The sequence below is a fragment of the Phycodurus eques genome, chromosome 21, assembly GCF_024500275.1.
Source record: "Phycodurus eques isolate BA_2022a chromosome 21, UOR_Pequ_1.1, whole genome shotgun sequence".
Lineage (NCBI taxonomy): Eukaryota > Metazoa > Chordata > Actinopteri > Syngnathiformes > Syngnathidae > Phycodurus > Phycodurus eques.
In genome coordinates, this window is record NC_084545.1 from 8,359,337 (window position 1) to 8,378,376 (window position 19,040).

The 19,040-nt window shown below is 39.8% G+C and overlaps 2 protein-coding genes across 8 annotated transcripts in view; both read right to left on the reverse strand.

The window, feature by feature from the left end:
• The window catches only part of LOC133396859 (microtubule-associated protein 4), a 73,096-nt gene extending 72,162 nt beyond the window's left edge, over nucleotides 1–934 (reverse strand). For all 6 annotated transcript variants that reach the window (XM_061667127.1, XM_061667129.1, XM_061667133.1 and 3 more), the window contains exon 1: nucleotides 857–934. The gene's annotated coding sequence lies outside the window, so the exon portion shown is untranslated. The remainder of the gene's footprint in view (nucleotides 1–856) is intronic.
• Nucleotides 935–2,272: 1,338 nt separating this feature from the next.
• The window catches only part of kcnh2b (potassium voltage-gated channel, subfamily H (eag-related), member 2b), a 173,532-nt gene continuing 156,764 nt past the window's right edge, over nucleotides 2,273–19,040 (reverse strand). For both annotated transcript variants that reach the window (XM_061665725.1, XM_061665726.1), the window contains 13 exons: nucleotides 17,518–17,672; nucleotides 17,210–17,304; nucleotides 16,974–17,114; nucleotides 16,061–16,260; nucleotides 12,034–12,286; nucleotides 10,761–10,954; nucleotides 10,530–10,632; nucleotides 10,293–10,438; nucleotides 10,068–10,209; nucleotides 9,779–9,968; nucleotides 9,045–9,150; nucleotides 8,771–8,860; nucleotides 2,273–8,603 (listed from right to left, as the gene is read on the reverse strand). In XM_061665725.1, coding sequence (XP_061521709.1) covers nucleotides 8,172–8,603; nucleotides 8,771–8,860; nucleotides 9,045–9,150; nucleotides 9,779–9,968; nucleotides 10,068–10,209; nucleotides 10,293–10,438; nucleotides 10,530–10,632; nucleotides 10,761–10,954; nucleotides 12,034–12,286; nucleotides 16,061–16,260; nucleotides 16,974–17,114; nucleotides 17,210–17,304; nucleotides 17,518–17,672 — 2,247 coding nt within the window. In that variant the 3' untranslated portion in view covers nucleotides 2,273–8,171. The remainder of the gene's footprint in view (nucleotides 8,604–8,770; nucleotides 8,861–9,044; nucleotides 9,151–9,778; nucleotides 9,969–10,067; nucleotides 10,210–10,292; nucleotides 10,439–10,529; nucleotides 10,633–10,760; nucleotides 10,955–12,033; nucleotides 12,287–16,060; nucleotides 16,261–16,973; nucleotides 17,115–17,209; nucleotides 17,305–17,517; nucleotides 17,673–19,040) is intronic.

Sequence of the window (19,040 nt, forward strand, 5' to 3'; positions counted from 1 at the left end):
GGAGGTTTTCCTTGAAAGAGCTGAATTTTTTGGAGGTTGCAATGGTTTGGTTGAATCGGTCAAATGTGGGAGGAGGAGGTAAATGTGCAAAATCTCACAGAATTTGGGAATTGTATTATCAATAGTTCCAAAGATGTTTAATCAAAGACACAAGACGTTCATGGAAGACATTACAAAAAATCATTTAAAACATGGAACACAACAGGGATTTATACATCATTATTATTGTGTATAATGTCATAGAGATGAATGAATCTGATGTAAATTCAAGTTGGAACTGGGAATGTTTTGAATCGTTGGAGAAATCTGGAGAACCATGAGTAGAACGGCGAAAATTGCAATAACAATAATAGCAATTCTTTTTTATTTAATTTTTTTTTTTTTTAATGCATTACTACGTGTGAATGCTCTTTAGGATTTAGTTATAAACATATACCCAAGTCTTCCCCAGACTGCAAATGAATGATCCACCAGAGACAGCGTGACACTCAAACTCGCTTGCGTAACTTGCTTGGAACCTCGCTGCCACATGAGCTCCTCAACATCGGATTTACTGGATGCACTTGCCAGATATGCAACACACGTGAAGTGTCGAGTTTGCGTCGACGGACCAAAATATAAGAGTGTGCAACTACTAGCGAACAGAAAGGGCGCGGACATTCCAACTGCGCACTCAAACAGAAAGTACGGGTTTCCGACGAGCACCTGAAGGCACCATTACCCTCATCCAAAATCACCGTCGTGTCACTGCCACTGACTCCAGCTACCCACCGACAAACTTTGCACATACTGCTAACCCCGCACACCTCCGCGAATCGTAGACACAACATAATACTCATATTTCAGCATGACTCACCGTTTGTTGTCTGCTTTTTGGCAGTTTGTCGGGAGACTCTGAGCGTCGCTGTCACCGCTACGGTCCGCCCACTGGAGAAAGCACTGCCCCGGCCGCAGCCGAACTTGCTCGCCCATGTGGAGACTCGGAGCCAATCACAGCCTTGAAATTTGACTGACTCGTCTTCCGGCCAATCACATTAATCGTTTTCCGCGCATGGCAAGACGCTCGGCCAATCATAGTTTCCAAATGTTGAGCAGATTCGTCGTCGTCAACAAATGGACTTTTGACGGACACATGGTGCTTTCAATGGAAAAGTTCGACTCCTTTTACGGTAGGGCCGGACCTATCGCCGGGATAGCAGCGGAGGATACGGGCAACAGGGCAAGGCTGGGCTGGAAGACGCCCTTAGACGTCCGTTTGGTTCGCTGCAATGTCACGGCGACAAAAGAGGGAAGGCGTATTAAACAATCCAATTTTGAACGTATTCGGCTGTTTCCTCTTCGGTATAAAAAAATAAAGTGAGTGGAAGGGGATTAACCGCAGAGGAGTCTCCCGCGTCTCATATGACAAGTTGAATTACAGTGACACCTTGTGACCAAAATGGCAAGGACTAGTTGTTGGCACAAGGTACCTTGACGTGTGACCTCATTAACTCCTATTTGGTAATCAGTTCATGATGTCATCGTTGCATGAGGAATCACTATTTGTGTTTCAGGCAGCTGCGGGCAATGCATTTGATACCTTGGGCCTTCAGAGGGGACTTACCAGACTTAACACACCTCTTAATACCACTACTATCACCTAGCAAGCTCGTAACTATTAGTGAACAAACACGTCGTTTGACCAAGGTAGCGACTGAAATAAATAAATAAAATGACGGGTTAAGTCTTTTCCTGTACCATTAGTGTTTGAATGTGTGAAGTATTGATTACAAACGATATGAAATAACTATAGTATTGATTCTCAATGTGTGGTAGTGACTAGTGGTATCCTGGCTCCCTCTGGTGGTATGTAAAATAATCACTGCCTGTACAGTTCAGTTGTATTTAACTTTTTAGTAAATACATTTGCAGTTAGTCTTTAAAAAGCGTTTGTTGCTTGTTGATTGTGGTCCTTTTTCGGGCAAAGTACAAATCAAACGAAAAATACAAAACTGTGTACATGTGCTATTAGTAGCCTATGATGCATACAAACAGTAAATATATGTAGCATGTTTAGTTTCAGAAAATAAACAATGGACAAATACAAGTGAGGAAGAGAAGACTTGACACTTTTATTTTCCCTTTTCCGCTCTTATAATCAGCTCCCAATAGTCAGTAAAATAGTAGATTGTGATATACGGTTCTTTTCCATTTGTTTCGTTCAGGTTTTATATTAAGTCAAAAAAAAAATATTCCAGACATAATGGTTTTGTTTTCAAAGATGTTTATTGAAATAAATATTTTGAAATTTTATAAACTTCAACCACTGATAATGCTCACAATCAGAAACCTGGAGCTGCACAATTTCCCCCTAAAATCTTTCCAAAATATGATATGAAATCAGAAGAATGCACTTTGAATTTAACATTTCTTCATAGGTGAGTGTTCTGAATAGATAATTGAATCATTGACATTGAATCAAGATTATAAAGGTGTTTTTTTTGCACAACCTATTAATTTTTCAAGCCAAATGTCTGAACAAATTTTAATGGGAAAACACAGCATAAAGCCTATGTGCTGAAAACTGCAGTCAGATGTGTTAGCAAGAGACATTCCAAGAGTTTTACCCTCTAACCCCCCGCAGTGTTAAAGCAGGGTTTGTAATCATTTAGGTGCACTTTCTTTAGTTTCCGATAAGCAGGTCAACTAAATCAAGTGCTCCTAAAACGTGGGAAACTGTTCGGTCCAGGACTGCCACACATGCATCACTCCATTACAGCAGTTTGCAACCAAAGATACAAATATACAATAATATTGTATCTTCTAGATCACTAGATTTGCAGCTAGTCAGTATCACTTTCTCCCATAACCTGGGAGTGGTACATATATGAGTACTGTACTGTATATATAAATATGACTCTCCCATAATTTGGAAGATTTCCGTGATGCACTCTACATACAGTTTGCAACCATACAGCAGAAGTCAGCTGTTTTGCACATCAAATCCTCTCTTTCTGACAGATTTTCAGTGCAGCATGCAAGTAAAAATGTGCACAATATTAAAAGTCTTTCGCTTGGTCATCTTCTGCCTTTAAGCATGTTTTCTTTTTTCAATAGGGCAAGTTTTCTCATAGGAAATTAGAGCAAAACTTTATTCACAATATCATCTGTAGTATTCTGCATTTCAAAGCATGCCAAAGAAATGTTTCGGTTTCTGCATAGTGCTGGCTATACGAGTGCCAAAGTTTTGATACCTTTACAAGAAGTTGGTATGTACAGACAAAGCGTGACGCGAGTAGATCCAGAATTGTGTAAACCTCAAGTGCTCAATGTATCTACAAATACGAGTCTATTGGAACTCATAAAGAAAGTTGGATAGAGCTGAAAAATGCTCAACAGTATGGAAGAGCTGGCAAGCGAGTATGTTTGTTTTGCGTATTAAAATGGGAATTAGAAGACTCCTAAACATCTTGAACTTAAACACACCTTCCCATCTCATGCACAAACATTAAGTTATTTGTCTTCTTTTTCAAAGTGTACCCATAGTGGTTTAAGATGCAGTATGCATTACATCATGTATTCTCTAGCTTTGAATATTACGATTAGGTCTACCGACACTTACAAGGTCAAATAAGATACAACCACATTCTAGATTTGAGGTTATAGTTCTGAATATAGAGTTACAGTTCAGGCCACTAGGTGACTTATTGTACCCAAACAAACAAAACAAATAAAATACAAACATTCCCTACAGTACATGAGATGGCAAGGAGAGCCAATATAACCTGGCTTAAAGTCAGTAGTCTTTAGTTACAGGCCTCACTGACACACAAGACATACTGTATATAGAAATGATTTTAAAAATTACGTATAACAAACCATTTCTGTGCTTCTCGAATGGTTGCAGACAAACTGCGCACAAGAGAAGGCAAAGCAGCATAAAGAGAGGATAGGGGTGGCCGTCGCCCCGGGAGCAATATTTTGGGGCGTTGCAAACATTCTGAAGAAGAAAAAAAACCAAAACAGAAGTACTGTCGCGATGGTGAAAAGTAAATTGCAATTTCCCAGCTGTGAGCTCTATAAAAGGGAACTTGCACAAATACAATTTTGTTGTCTAAAGATGCTGAGGGAGAATTTGGGCCACACTGAAAAGCAGAAAAAAAAAGAAGTTTTGATGTTACATGAGTAAAGTTGTAATTTGTTTATGTGAATATCAAAATGACCACATAACACTGCGTGAGAATAGCAGCTGTGTCTCTCTAGAGTCCTTCATTGTTTATCCTTGTAATAGTTCAACTTTTTTTCTTTTTTTTATTTTGGCGGGGAGCTTTTTGTTCAGAAAAAAAATGGATGGATGGATTTTCTATACCGCTTATCCTCACTAGGGTTGTTAATTAAAAATTGGTAGACTCCCAGTCACTGATGGTGTAGTGGTACACTCGCCTGACTTTGGTGCAGGCAGCGTGGGTTCAGTTCCCACTCAGTGACGGTGTGAATGTGAGTGCGAATGGTTGTCCGTGTCTATATGTGCCCTGCGACTGACTGGCGACCAGTTCAGGGTGTAGTCCGCCTTTCGCCCGAAGTCAGCTGGGATAGGCTCCAGCGTCCCGCGACCCTAACCAGGATAAGCGGTGTTGAAAATGGATGGATGGATGGTAGACTCCCTTCGCAGGTTAGAGGGAGCAAGTCACACCAACATTTTCTTTCACTCAAGTCCTTCAAAAGGTTTGAATCACACGTAAGGTAAAAATATCTTCAATGATCATTTTGTTACATCACTCACTTGCTTTGGTTCGATACTAAAGTGCACCTTTACAAAGCGTGACAGCCACATATTCCAATTACGGACACTGATGAGGACATACTGAGAATAAAGTACTCTATAATCCCTTTAGCATGGGAAACTAATAACTCAATTATAATGACAACATTGTTCATTAATCACTTATTCTATCACTTTGGACTTGCCTGAATGTCAAATACATAAATACACTCTAAACAACAACAAAACCTGAATCTATGGAAGAAACATGATTAGACATTTACAATAATGAAATAATTCACAGATAAAAAAAAAAAAAGGACAAAAAAAAAATACACAAATAAATTAGCTTCAACCGGCAAGCAGCAAGATACAATCTTCAAAATGCTGCATTAAAGGGGAACTACACCAGAATTTAAGTTTTAGGGTGTGACTCTGCAAATGATGACTATTTTAATGAATAACATCATTTCATTAAAAAGAAAATGAACCAAAGGACACATTCCTGAGTCTCTTATTAAACATTTGCACTGATCCAAATATAAAGTGCTAAAACATGAATGGAAATGTTTCTGCTGCTACAAATCAGTTTAAAGGACTATTGCAGTAAGTTTCCTTTTAGAGGCTTAATTACTTCATGCACAAGATTTCAGGGAAGACAATCAATGGAGGAGGGGTTATAAATCGGGAATATATATATTTTTGAATTGCGGTGTATTGATACTTATAAGTGATTAATTATTTGTCTATTAGATACACAGGACTATTGTTTTCAGTTGCCTTGAGGGAAAAACACGCATTCATTTTGGAACTGGAGGCCGACTAGATTTTACTTTCGAGCATTTTCCTTTTAAATTAACAGTATTATGTATTTCTTTTGCTTTAGCACTGCAGAGCTATTACACTACTGTTTTATACATTTGTCCATTACAGTGAAACCTCTAAAGCCGAATGCAAGCCATTTTGTTACGTTGGTTGATCCGGGAACCAAAGGAAATAAAAATAATCAGTTGCAGTCTCAAACTGTCCCCACCATGTCTAACTGTGCAGGCAATGTTTTAAGTGAAATTGTATCATTCTTCTTCTTTTAACATCTCATCTCATCTTTCTTTCGGAATAAGTGTCACACCCCCAGCCCAAAAAACTAACTAAATAAATAAAGACAAAACAAAAAAGCGCAAATGTGAAACACATGCAGCTATCCCTTGATTGTACAATCTCAGGGGCATTCCACTTGAGGTTCCACTATACTATGCTAGTAATATATATTTTTCAAATGCTTTTTTTGTACATCATACATGTTTTTTTAAATCTTTAACTCTACTACTCATGAATATCTTTAAATTAATCCGTCAGTGGGTATGCCCTGATGTTTCCAAACTCATGAAGCTAAGAGAAGCCCATTTCTTTTTTGAGTCAGGTATGTGTCTGAGGACAAACTATATCACTTGCATTGCGAATACAAATAATGTAGTTGCACTGAGCTATCTGAAACCTGACAAGGTATCGTTTTGTAATGGTAAAGCTATAAACTCTCACAATCTAAGGCGGTGGAGTGTAATGGTTGGTCAGAATTAAATCAATGCTTAGTTATGTACAGGGAGTCTGAAGTCATTAATACTATACACTTCTTTTTTTTCTATTTCATTTTAGGTATCATTCACACAGATGTGAGGTCATCAATATTAGAGAGTTCAGGCTTTGCAGTTTTTGTAAGCATTTCTTTCCCTTGCCCACTGCTTGACAATTAACATTGTCATCTGTCCAAACGGTATCTGAAACGGAATTTAAAAAAAAAAGAAAAAAAAAAAGGTGTATAGTGAATTATGGGACACCCTGCATATTTTGCTCTTTGCAACTATAAAGATGAATCACACTGCATGCAAGCACATTTGTACATACATTACATTTCTTCTTTGACTTCTGGTCACCCTGTGTATCCAAGCATCTTCATACCTCAGAGGATCTGTGTTCCCAGGTTTTAGGTAGGAATATGATGTTTATGTCTGGTACTATAAATTCTGAAACATTAGGTTGAATGATTAAAAAGTCTTGGGCAGACTCCGTTGACCTTGTAACTATTTTGTAACTTCATATTAAAGGGAGTTTTACATGAGCTGCTTAGATCCACAAAACAAAACTTCTCGCTTGTAATGACTCCCTAATTAAAACAAATTTGCCTTTAAAAAAACAGACCAGTGTCCATTTACAGTGGGTGAAAACAACATACTGAGCTATACTTTGCAGATTGAAAACCAAAATGAAGACACACACACAGATTTTGGACCAAAAGTTAGCACACACTAATAATAATAAAGCACACTCACTCATTTCTTGCCAGTGTTTGCATATTGTACTGTACATAAAATAATGGCGCATTCGTCTGGTCGTAAACCATCTAACGTGTATATTTCAGTAGCTCATGACTGCTATGTACACTTTATAAGCATTCTGGGTGCTTAGGTGAAAAACAATGGACCAGTGAAATCTGAGGTAGCAAATTCAACAATGATAAACTAAAACCCACTGCGGACGTCAACTCTTCAGCAACAGCTCAACGCTTACCAAGTTAGAAAACTGGGATTTCATCTTTGTTGACATGTTTGGTTTTGCCAATTATTACATGACTGTGCCACCGTCTAGGCATGCTGAGGGTTCGTCACCCACGAGCAAATGTCGACGTTGGTTCTGGTAGGGCAGCTGATATGTTCATCAAGAAAATTCATGGCTTTTTAACCCTCTCGTACCCACCCCTGAGGTGCAAACCAGCCAGTCAAGTGTGCTCTTAGGAATTAGGGGGGAGCATTTTCTCGACCTGTTGGCGCAGGACATCGGGGGCAAGGAACCGTTGACACAATGGGACAGCGGGTTTCCTGTTAGGCCAGCTAACACTACATTTTTACCAACCAGTTTGTGAGTTTTTGGAAGCGCCACTGATGCATGGAATAGATTTCAGTGCAAGACGTGATGGCTACTTGTTTCATTATTATTCAGTCTGCTGTTATTTTGTCTTTGCTTGTCCGTGATAAGTCATCCAAGACTGGGTTCAGCAGTAAAGGGCTACTCCTAAGGTAAACATACTCCTAAAGGTTTGCAGTCATTTGAGAGTGAAGTGATGTTAGCCTTAAGCTTCCTTTGGGCTGAGTGTCAGAGCCTCTTCTCTGCTCTTTTGGGGGTTTTTGATTCAACGTCGTACTGTTGAAGAGTTCTGGGTGTTTATGTGGAAAGGGGAGGACCTTGGAAGAGAGAGGCATCAACGTTACTTTTACCCTCTGGGTTGAGACAGCCTTACTGAATGGTGCATCTTTGCATTTAAGGTCACAGGAGGGTTTTGGTTCCAAAGGTTTAAATAGGGCAAGTAGGATACAACATGTCGCTCATTCCCTCTCAACGTAGAACCTTCCCGTTCTCTGCGCCCTTCGCTTCTTCCTTAGCTCCCCCCTGGGTCGGAGCCGTGTCTCTGTGGTGTCCGTGAGTCCTGAGGTGTATGCGACTCTTGGAGAGACAACCTCCTTTGGGTTTCAGAATCCTGGGAAAATAGCCCTGCTTCAGCTGTTTGCTCAACCCCAACATTGATACACAACTCTGAAACAAAGTCCAACCCTGTTCTTCTTAGGCTTGTGCCCATCTCTGATTGTGAACCTGATCCTGCACCACTGCCTAAATCTAAATCTGCTGCTGGCTGTAAAATAGTTGCACCTCCAATTTCCAATCCAATTTCAAGCTCCAAATGCTGTCCTAAGATGTCCAGTCCAGAAGAGGAGCGCTGGTTCTGGCTGGTGTTGAACAAAGGTGAGTCCTGCAGTTCCCGAGATTCTGGAGACGTCGCTGGGAACTCCTTGAAGTCCTGAGAGTCCAAGATCTGGGGGAAAGAGAGCACAAGGTCAATTAGACCATCCGTCCATGCAGCCATTTATCCAATCCACGAGTGGCAATCCATCCCGTGCTTGCTCCAGGAATCTCAGCTACATGAACAATTAGTAGCAGCAAACTGAGGTATGCAGAGTGACTGCTAAAAATGTATTGCACCTGTGATAAGGAGGCCAGGGTGTTTGTCTCCACATGTGTAACAGGCGGAACCAGATTCTCTCCAGTACCTGGATCAGCGCATGGGGAGGCCTGTGAGCGAGATAGCATTATTACAGCAGGAAGTGTTGCCCACTTTCTTCGCAACATTTTTTTTTTTTTTTTTTTTTTGGAGGGTGGGATATTGTAGTCTTGCTATGGACCTGTCACTTAGTGTCATTGAAAATTATCCCAACGGGAAACTTTGTGCATAAATTGTACATTGTCATGTTTCTACCTGAGGCGGTGATGATACAGCACTATAGGCAGGGGGGACAAGAGCCATCTGTCGCTGCAGCAGCTGCATGATCGTTCCAATATCTGCTGACATGCGACTCTCCAATCTGCACACAATATTTAATGATCAACTTGCATTTTGGGTCGGTACTTTACTAAACACACCCTAAGCCTCACATATAATGTACTTATTAGTTTCTTTTTCGTATTAATCATGGTTTCTAGTTCAAACCTATTCCATTCACGTTCACTGAAAGCAAACGTCACTCACCTTAAACTGAAGGAAAAGCAATAGTTTTCACTTAAATAGCATTTTCAAATCAAACCAAAGGTTTCATGTCACATGACCATGTAATGTTACACCAGGCTAACCATGGATCCCTTTCTGCCTTCCGCCATTACATAGTAAAGAAAGTAAAGAAGTCCATTACTTGAGAAACCTCTGTTAATAAATGTAAAAATTCAAAATGTATTTGTTTTAAGTGGGTAAATGTGTTTTTTTTGTGTGCTCATGTATAGTTGCTGGGAGCAACTACCTTGCAGACTGGAAATAGGACCAAATCAACATTTAAGGTTTGTACGAAATCCTAATATTTCTTGACCTTGCTAATAAATTTAGCTGTAACAAATCAACCTTTTTTGAAGATAGGGTTAAGTGCTTACCTACTCGAATATCTTTATTACAAGACAAAAAAAAGCCCCTCCAAAAAACAGTAAACCCCCAACTGCTAGTACCTGTTAAGTTGTTTTTGCAACAGGTCTAGGCGTGTGTCCAGCAGGTTGCGTTGCTGGCGGCTCAAGCTGTGCAAAGGTGTGCTGAGGGGTGGGGGAGAGGCTAGGCTGCAGCTAGGAACCTCCTGGTACTGACCACCCCCTCGATTTTCCCCCCAGAAACTGAAGATATTGGACACACCTGAGAGGGCACCTGGAGACAAAAGAGAGAAGGCTGAATGATAGCAAACACTTCGAAATGATTCGGTTACAGTTTACACTTAAACGCAACAGTGTGACTGTTTACTTATACCTGACAATGCGTTGCAGGTGTTGCCAGTTTTGACTTCTCCATCCACATCTGTGTTCTCAGTGTTTTTGTGTGTTGCCTGTACATGATGGTTCTCCAACATTGCCGATGAAGGAGCGAGGCTGGTTACAACTGAATCCTCTCCCTTCCAGATCAGGACATAATCACATTACTTGTTTTGCACAATACGTACAGTAATTGATTAAAAAAACAAAAGGGATTTTGTACCTCATCACCGCTGGAATTGGAAGACACTGAGCTCCGATACTGCCTCTTTGCTGCCTCTTGACGTTTTTGGTTGTGGGCTGCTTCTCTCTCTCGTCTTCTGTTTACAGACTTGTGGGTCTTTTTAATTTCGCCGACATCTGCATCATCTGGTCATGGAATCCCATTTGTGAAAAAGTAAAAGGGGGTGAATGTATTATTTTCACACATATAGTTCCAATAAAAGAGAGAATGTGTTACCCTTCTCTGTGCGTCGCCTGAATGATAATTTGCGTCTGCGTAATTTGTTGAACCCCCCACATTTAGACTCATCACTGCTGGGAGAGCCTGGGATCATGTTGGTCTGAAATGAGGCGGAACCAACATTTAATATATGACAGAGGTGGGATTAAATGTATTGCATTATTAGATAGCAATACTAACAACAAAACAAATATATATTTTATTCATATATTGCAGTATAAAACTCACATCACGGAGGTTGAAGGTAATTTCCAGGTTGTTCCAGAAGTGTTCTGCAAATTCAGGATACATGTCCAACACCTCTAGCACGTCTTCCCTGAATATTTTGTGAAGGTCGCAGTACGTTAGAGCCCTCACATCTGCGTTGGATTTACCCGGTCGAGCATACAGGTTGATAGGTTCACCAAAGATGTCGTTCTTTCCTGATAATGATAAGCAGATAAATATATCGAGAGGAATATGAATACAGCAAGACATCTGTTTAAAAAAAAAAGGCAACTGGTAAGCCTGCATAAACGGTGAACAATATCTTGAATTAATATGGCACTGTATTAGATGCACCTCAAACAATCCACAGCAACGTGAACAAGAATCCACCTTCACAAACCTTTTATTCACATTAAAATTGTTTTAACTGAGCAATATGTTTCACTGCGATTGTTGTTGTTGTTGTTTTTTTATGGCGTATAACTACAACTACAATGCATCATAAATATAAAGAATGTACAATATTCACATGTCAGTTACACCACTGCAAACCAAACTCACAATAAAATGTTATGACAGAGTAATTAACATTTTGCAGAGATTATAAATACAGACTGAGTAGCATTACTTTGATAAATGCTGTATTTTTGAAAGAGGTCTGTATTGGAACTTATTTTTATTGTGCAGATATGCCTATTGCTGTGGCAATTACTGTTCTGTGTAGTGGGGCTGTACCATTAGGTTTAAATAAATCTGAGCACATTTAAGAAAAATCATACAAACCAATCAATAAATAATACAAATAAACAAATAAAGGAGAAACATAACTTTAAATATGAATCAGATCCCTGATCTTATTGTATAATTTTGAGGAAATAGGATCACTGGATCAGCATGTATTGAGAAAGGTTGAGAATAATTCTGGATATGATTATGTCAAAATGGTAACATTTTATTTACACACTACTTTAAATCCAAGTGATCAAACAGCCAATTGGTATTGTGATTTAACAATATTCACTTAGGAAGTTAAATTCAATTCCACCATACAAAGTCAAACTATCATCAACTGAATCTGTGCATTTTCGGTAAACACGTAATGTAGCCTCCTGCACTTTCATCTCCCAAGAAACATTTCTCATATGTTCAGCAGAGGGCGCCTAAAACTAATGCATATTTTATTTTTGCTAACAGCAGTACTGTTATGTATGTTCGCATAAAGGTAACGCCAACAAAAAAAATGTTTTAAAAGAAAACAAATACACAAATATAAAGAAAAGAAGCCTTGGTTTACCTAATATGGCAACCACAACGTCTCCTCTTAGTATCTCTATGGATCCTCTGGATATAAAGTAGATTGCAGTGAGGACATCCCCGGCGTGGACAAGCGTGTCACCCGGGGGTGCGTGGGTGGTCTTAAACTTCATGGCCAGTGCCCTGAGGCAGCCCTTGGTGGAGCCTTTAAAAGCCTTGCAGTTCTGCAGCAAAGTCCGGTTGAGATGGAGACAGATGTCCGCCTGGAGACACTCCGGGAAACCTTTTAACACCTGCGGATAGGTTGGTGGTAATGGAAGATATGGACAAAGAGGACGAGATACAAAGAAGCCAAAATAAATGAAGAGTGGAAGAAAGATTACAGGTAGGAGATGAAGTAAAGATTGAGGTGGGTAAAAAGAAGGTAAGCAGTGTGAAGAGGAGACAATGGGAAAGAAGGAAGGTTAAGAGGTGTTAGAAATATAGCAGTGGAATCGATTAGAGGAGGGTTACATCAGTATGGATATATGCCATTAGCATTGACTAGCGGATGAATGTTAGATTAACGATTCTCAAAGCATGTAGTGAAAGATCACGTTCATCTCATCAACAATCTCATGTTCAAACTGTGCATGTTACTTGGCTTCAACTTGTTTAAATCCAGTACAGTACATACTGTATCTTAAGTACACTTCAGTTGTATTTAACTTTCAAGTACATTTGCATTTAATGCTTTAGTATGGTTTGTTTTCAAATATTTATTTAGGTAATTAAAAAACAATTACTTTAATGTGAAATACATTCTTATTTTATCATTATTTATTTGTATTGTTTTTGATGAACGCTTGGGCCTACTACGCTACTATTTTAATGTTGTCATTACAAGTATTTTTTTGTGGTGGTACTTGCTGTAAAAGGTTTCATCACCACTGGCTTAGGTCATTCAGCTAATAAATGTCATAGATGGTAGATAATAAATAGTAGGAACATAGAGCCTTAACTGTCATCATTTCTGGAAGGGATCTGAATCGGATTCTGGAATCTTTATTATTGGTGAAAACTCACGTTTGACAACACCCGACAAACAATGCACATTAAGATTATGGTTTTAGTACTGACTAATTACAAAATTGTTTTGTCTAATTTAGCAGGGAAATGCAAAAAAACTGCACATCCGGCTTCCAGCAGAGAAAGAACACATTCAATTTTGGGGCTTATAGGAATAAAAAAGTGGAAAAATATACAAACACTGTTCAAACCACAAAGGTTCACTTTTGTTGTGTTCATTATGTTGTACTGGATGTTAACTGACTATTAGCAGGATAGTCGTCCATATCTGTGTTTGACTTCACAATGTAATCTACTCCCTCATTCGTGCCAGAGTGGACTCTGATTGCAGAAACTACCGCACTCCGCAAAGTGGTCGGCCATACTTTTTGTAGGTCTGCGCTCTACTGAGTTAGTCTTGGTCTACTTTTACCTGAAAGGACACACATCAGCAGTTTGTGAGTTTTAACAGTGTATGTCTATTGTTTTCTGGAGTTTCACTGCAAAATTAAGCTGTGGAAGTTGTTGCCAATGTTTCAGCACGGACAAACTGACAAAGCCTGTAGAGTGTTATTATTGTGACGAAGAGGTGCAATTTTAATGAGTTTACTGCACGCCCTTTTAGGCGGAAACTTTGGGCCACTCATAACTCTGACTGCGCAAAGCACAAGTGCGCATTAATCACCCATACTACATCTCTGCCTCTCCATGATTCTCCCTTGCATTCTTCCCAAGCTGCTTCATTCATTTCAAACTTTGTTGGCTTCTCTCTTCATCTCACCATGAGTAGTTTCTCTCCTCATGTTTGAAGGCGCTTTTTTCATTATGGGTTTCAGTCAGTTGATGGTTACTACAGGACGTTTGCTGACCACTTCTGTGTGTCTTTCTGACACCAGCGGTGCAGTAATTTGTCTTCACGCTTCCGTCCCCTTCCAGTCCTAATCAAATGTTTTAGTATTCTGTTGAGAAGATATTTACACATGCGCTTGTGTTGTTTATTTTTTCCCATATAGAAGGACTATGTAAATTAAACTCCTGGTTTTCTTCTACTTCTTGCACTCTGCAAACCTTTTGCTGTGAAAGGTGCAAGCCTGCTCTTAGAATACGCTGAAGTTGACTTCTGTAGGAGACCTTTCTTTGTTTAATGGTGCGTTAAGCATTTTCCGAACTGTTAACTTTCAAGGAAATGCTTTTCATTCACATTGCATGAATATTCACTGTCAGAATGCATCACTGTGTTTTTGCTGTGAAGTTTCTTTTCTGACCACAGCTAATGTTAAGAGTAAAAGTAATGTTTTGTCTTGTAAGTCTTGTTATTGTTATTACTGTATAGTATAATATACTGTATATATATATATATATATATATATATATATATATATATATATATATATATATAAAAAAACGTATTACTGTATAAACTCACAGCCTGCATACACGAAAGATATTGCTTCTGATAAGACACCAATACACAATTAGTTGGTGTGTGTGTATGTGTTTAGACAGTGTTCCCCCCCATATTCACCTATATTAAAGTTTTTTTTTAACCTATACTCCATTATGTGCTAAAAAAAAAAAGACCTATTTGCTGTATTTGTGCTCTCAGAAACGCGCTAAGACCTCACCAGATGACGCCAAAGCCCTGTCTTGGTTTGCCCCACTCTCGCAGATTCAACTATTAGCAAATGTTTTGGGGGAGCCCATCCTTCATTATTCACTTGAAAACAACTATTTGCTGGTTTTGTGCTAAGGCCAAATAATACAAGTAGTGCTTTGCCGCCAGCCGTTCTTGTGGGGTTGTCAATTACTTTTTACAATTACAGATTTGAACTATTCGGAGCAGAGCTCGGTCCCGGATTACTATAAATTAAAACACAATATTCCTCACCTGAAGAAAATAAGACAGAGGGAATGGAATTAGTCATAGTGAAAGACCAACTGGGTCTTAACAACCATTACTGTAAACATTCCCTAATCCCGGCTGCTTGCTAAACTGCTCATTTCTGAGCCCCAAATAAGGCGAAATAATGATCCACTGGAGTCTCATCAAACCACTGAGCCGCCACTTCAATGGCTCACTTATTATACAGAAAACAAGTCAAATGTTGATAATTAAATACATTATTGTGTTAGATTAGAGCTACAGGCCAGGCATGATGGTTGTTTGTTTTATAAGTAGCTATTATTAGGCTTTGATGAGCTCTATTGCGGGGTGGCATTTATCATAGTGCCCCTTTTAAGGTGAACTAAAAAAATGTACCTGAACAAAAGAGTTCCCAATCAATCAATGTAGGTATATACTTTAATGTGTACTACACTATGTGATGACTTATAAAGATGATATCCACTGACTCAAGCTGAATATCGTCGCGTCAGCGAAACTGAACTGTGAATTGTTTATGATTGCAATTGCGTGTGTGTGTCATATCTGCGTCAAAGCAATCTTGCCAGGGGTACCAAGCAGACGAGGTCGACTGAGATGGCAGAGGTCACCCTGTATACATTAAGTTCATTATAACGACTCTTTGGAGTGAGTGTACCAGCATTCCTGGTGCCTTTGTGTGCACCGACAGGTGTGCTTCATGAACTTACATTCTTATTATATTATACCGCCTTTGTGGTCAGCACAATTGAATTACTCGATCGCCAGTCATGCATGTTTCATTTACCACCCATGGGTTTAATATGTGTGTCATGATTGGCTGCAAGAGAAACGGTGTATATACTCGCCTTCATATCAGATTGTGTTGGTCCAAGCATGTCCAACGCTCTTTAATTGGACATGAGAGGGAGTGTGTGTGTGCTATTTATAATACTCACATCATTCCTATTTTCTCTGATGGTGTGGGACCATGCATGCTGAGACAAAGTCTTCCAATCATCCTATTAATGTACAACGCAGGCTCAAAATACTCCTCTAGCCTCTATGTGCGTATTCATGCGGAAAACTCACTCAATTTGATGCAGAGACTTGGTGTGCACACGCAGCAATTTGGTACATGTGGATCAGAGATACTCACAGCATTCATGTCGATGCCATTAGTGTACGACCAGGCATGTTGGAAATACTCCTCCAGCCTCTGCCTGAGCGGGTTGGGGATCTGGTGGAAGCGGATGAACTCCCTGACTCGAAGCATCTGGGTGTGGTAACGGGCCGTCCCCGAGTACAACCGCTGGATGATGGCGGAGACGTTCCCAAAGATGCTGGCGTACATCAGGGCTGGTCGTAAGAAATAATCCATTAGTTGAGACAGATTTGTTAAACTGGGACATTTCTGCTTTCAGTTGATATTTCAGGATAAACATAAAATGCACCATATAACCTGAACTCTCCAAACCTTTGAATGCATATGTCCAACTGCATCAGTGGCAGGACTTTCTGCACAACTTGCTGCTCCCTAGGAAGGAGCTGAGCGACAAAATTCACGGCAGGTGTTTAAACCTTGAATCGACCAATAGATTTCCTTGTGCAGTTGGTATTTGAAACTGTCTTCATTATTATGCTGTTCACGTTTTGACATCATGAGACACCTAACAATTGATCAACAGTACCTCGCCAGTGCGAGGCTTCTCGAAGGGAAGTGGCCTCAGAATATAGTGTGTCACAGAATGTCATCCGCAGGTTGCAACAGAGATACAGAGAAACTGGAAGAGTCACAGAAAGGCGCAGGAGTGGAAAACCTTGGAAATGTTCATGGATCAAACACCTGTTGTAATTTTTGTCATTCAGCTCCTTGTTTGAGAAAAGCAAGTTGTACAAAATGTGCTGGACGTGCAATTAAAACTTTAGAGAAGCTCAAATTAACTTCATCCAAACAAAATAAATTGGCATCTGGCTGGTCAAATGGTAAATTATCAGCACAAGTTTAGAAAAGTATGTGATTTTTTGTTTTGTTTTTTTTGTTTTAGATACCTAACAATATTACTACTTACATCCTATAAGCATGACACAGATGGAGAATATCTTCTCTGAGTTGGTGTTCGGGGAGACATTTCCAAAACCCACACTAGTCAGACTGCTGAAGGTGAAGTACAGAGCTGTAACGTACTTGTCTTTAATGGAGGGTCCTGTTCCTAGTGCAGCAAAGACATTACAGATGTATCGTTAAGGCAAAACTATTTGTCGCATATCATACTAATAATATCAAAACCATTCTGATTCTCAGTACCTGGGATGGAGTCATTAAATTGTTTTCCCAGTTGGTCCCCGAGTGTATGGAGCCACCCAATCGAGCCGTTCCGCTCAACATTACCAATGGCATACCTGGGGATTATAATTCTAGATTAGGCATTAGCAATATGTTTATTATTGTGGTTGTTGTTAGCAGTGGCGCTGAACTGCATTATGTTATACAGAAAGCTGTTCCTAATGGTTTGAATAACATATTTAGCAGGTTCAAGTAAATGCCCATTAAGTGTCCTGATGGATGTACACTTTGTGCACAATTCCTGCGTGGCTATTATGAGGGTATTGTACCAGATGCAGGCCAGCCAGTGTGCAATGAGGGCAAAGGTGCACATGAGGAGGAAGAGGACAGCTGCGCCGTATTCTGAGTAGCGGTCCAGTTTTCGTGCTACGCGGACCAATCGGAGGAGACGAGCTGTTTTCAGCAGGCCAATCAGAGTGGTGGTCTGATGAAGAGAGAGAATATGTCGTGAGAAAGTTATGTGGGTTTCTGATATTGTGGATTGTGTGGGCACCTGCTCACATCCTTCAAACACACCGCGCACACTCTCATCCGAACACACGCACGCGCGTGCGCACAAACACACGCACACAATGAAGCTTTGAGGACATATGATCTACTCTGGTGGGCCAGCAACATCTCCCTCTTCCATTCATTACTGTGAGCCCCACTATATCCATAGAATACAGTTAATGATAAATGCTGCATTGGCAGAGAGCCTAGTCCTGCTGTGTGTGCTTGTGCGTGTGTGTGTGTGTGTGTCCTCATGGTAAATAATAACTGTCTGCTGAGAATAATCTGCAATTTATTGGCTCAGTGGCTTTTCTGGCCAACCATCACAGGCACCATTAGAATGTTGGGGAGTTTCTACAAGTATAACTTTTTTTTTTAATCTTTTTTTTTTTTTGCAATAAATAAGATAAATAGCAATATTTAAACTTATTCAAATGTCATTACAGAGAGATTAAGTACCACTTAGATTTAGCCTGGGGCGAGCTGCACTGTCTAGTGAATCAATCATTTTTGGCCTCAGTGGTTTTTGTCCTCATTAGGACATATCATCAGAGGGTCTCTCACTTTCTGACTCTTGGTTTTCCTTCCTCGCCTCTTCCATCTCTTGCTCCAGCCCCCTACAGCCACCCCACATCATTAACCTCGCCTTCGTCGCATCACATTTACTTTACGATGTCCATTTTACCTTCATGTAAATATAAATGTTTATGTATAGTGTGTATGTAAGGGTTGGTGGCGGGTTGGTTTCTACACATATTTGCTTCTGCTACATACAGTAAATACTGTATTATGATTTCCAAATATTATCACGATTACTGTCTCATACTATTGTTGTAGTTATTGCAAAATAGTGCAAGACACTACCACCACCACAAGTACAAGATCATACCTTTGTAATGCATGTGGTTGTTTCAAAGGAGTGCATTTTTACTTCCAATAATGTTTTTCGAAATTGAAAGAAGTAATCTTATCTGCTTTTCATGACCCTAAGGTACTTTTTCCCCGACGCAGAGAAATTTTTTTGTCTGCTGCTGATTTACTTTCGCTTTGTTGATGTTCATTTATTAATTTAGTTACTCCTTGGGGCAAGGATGATGCAATGGATTTATCGCCAGGAGTGATCATGTTATCAATTGAAGATGGCATGCATACTGCCACCTACTTGACAATTTTTCATTGCTTTTTTTCTGGAATTAAAAAAAAAACAAATCTGGTGGTTTCCACCGTGCTGGACTGGTTAGCACATCTGCCTCACAGTTCTGGGGACCAGGGTTCAAATCCCAGCCCCGCCTGTGTCGAG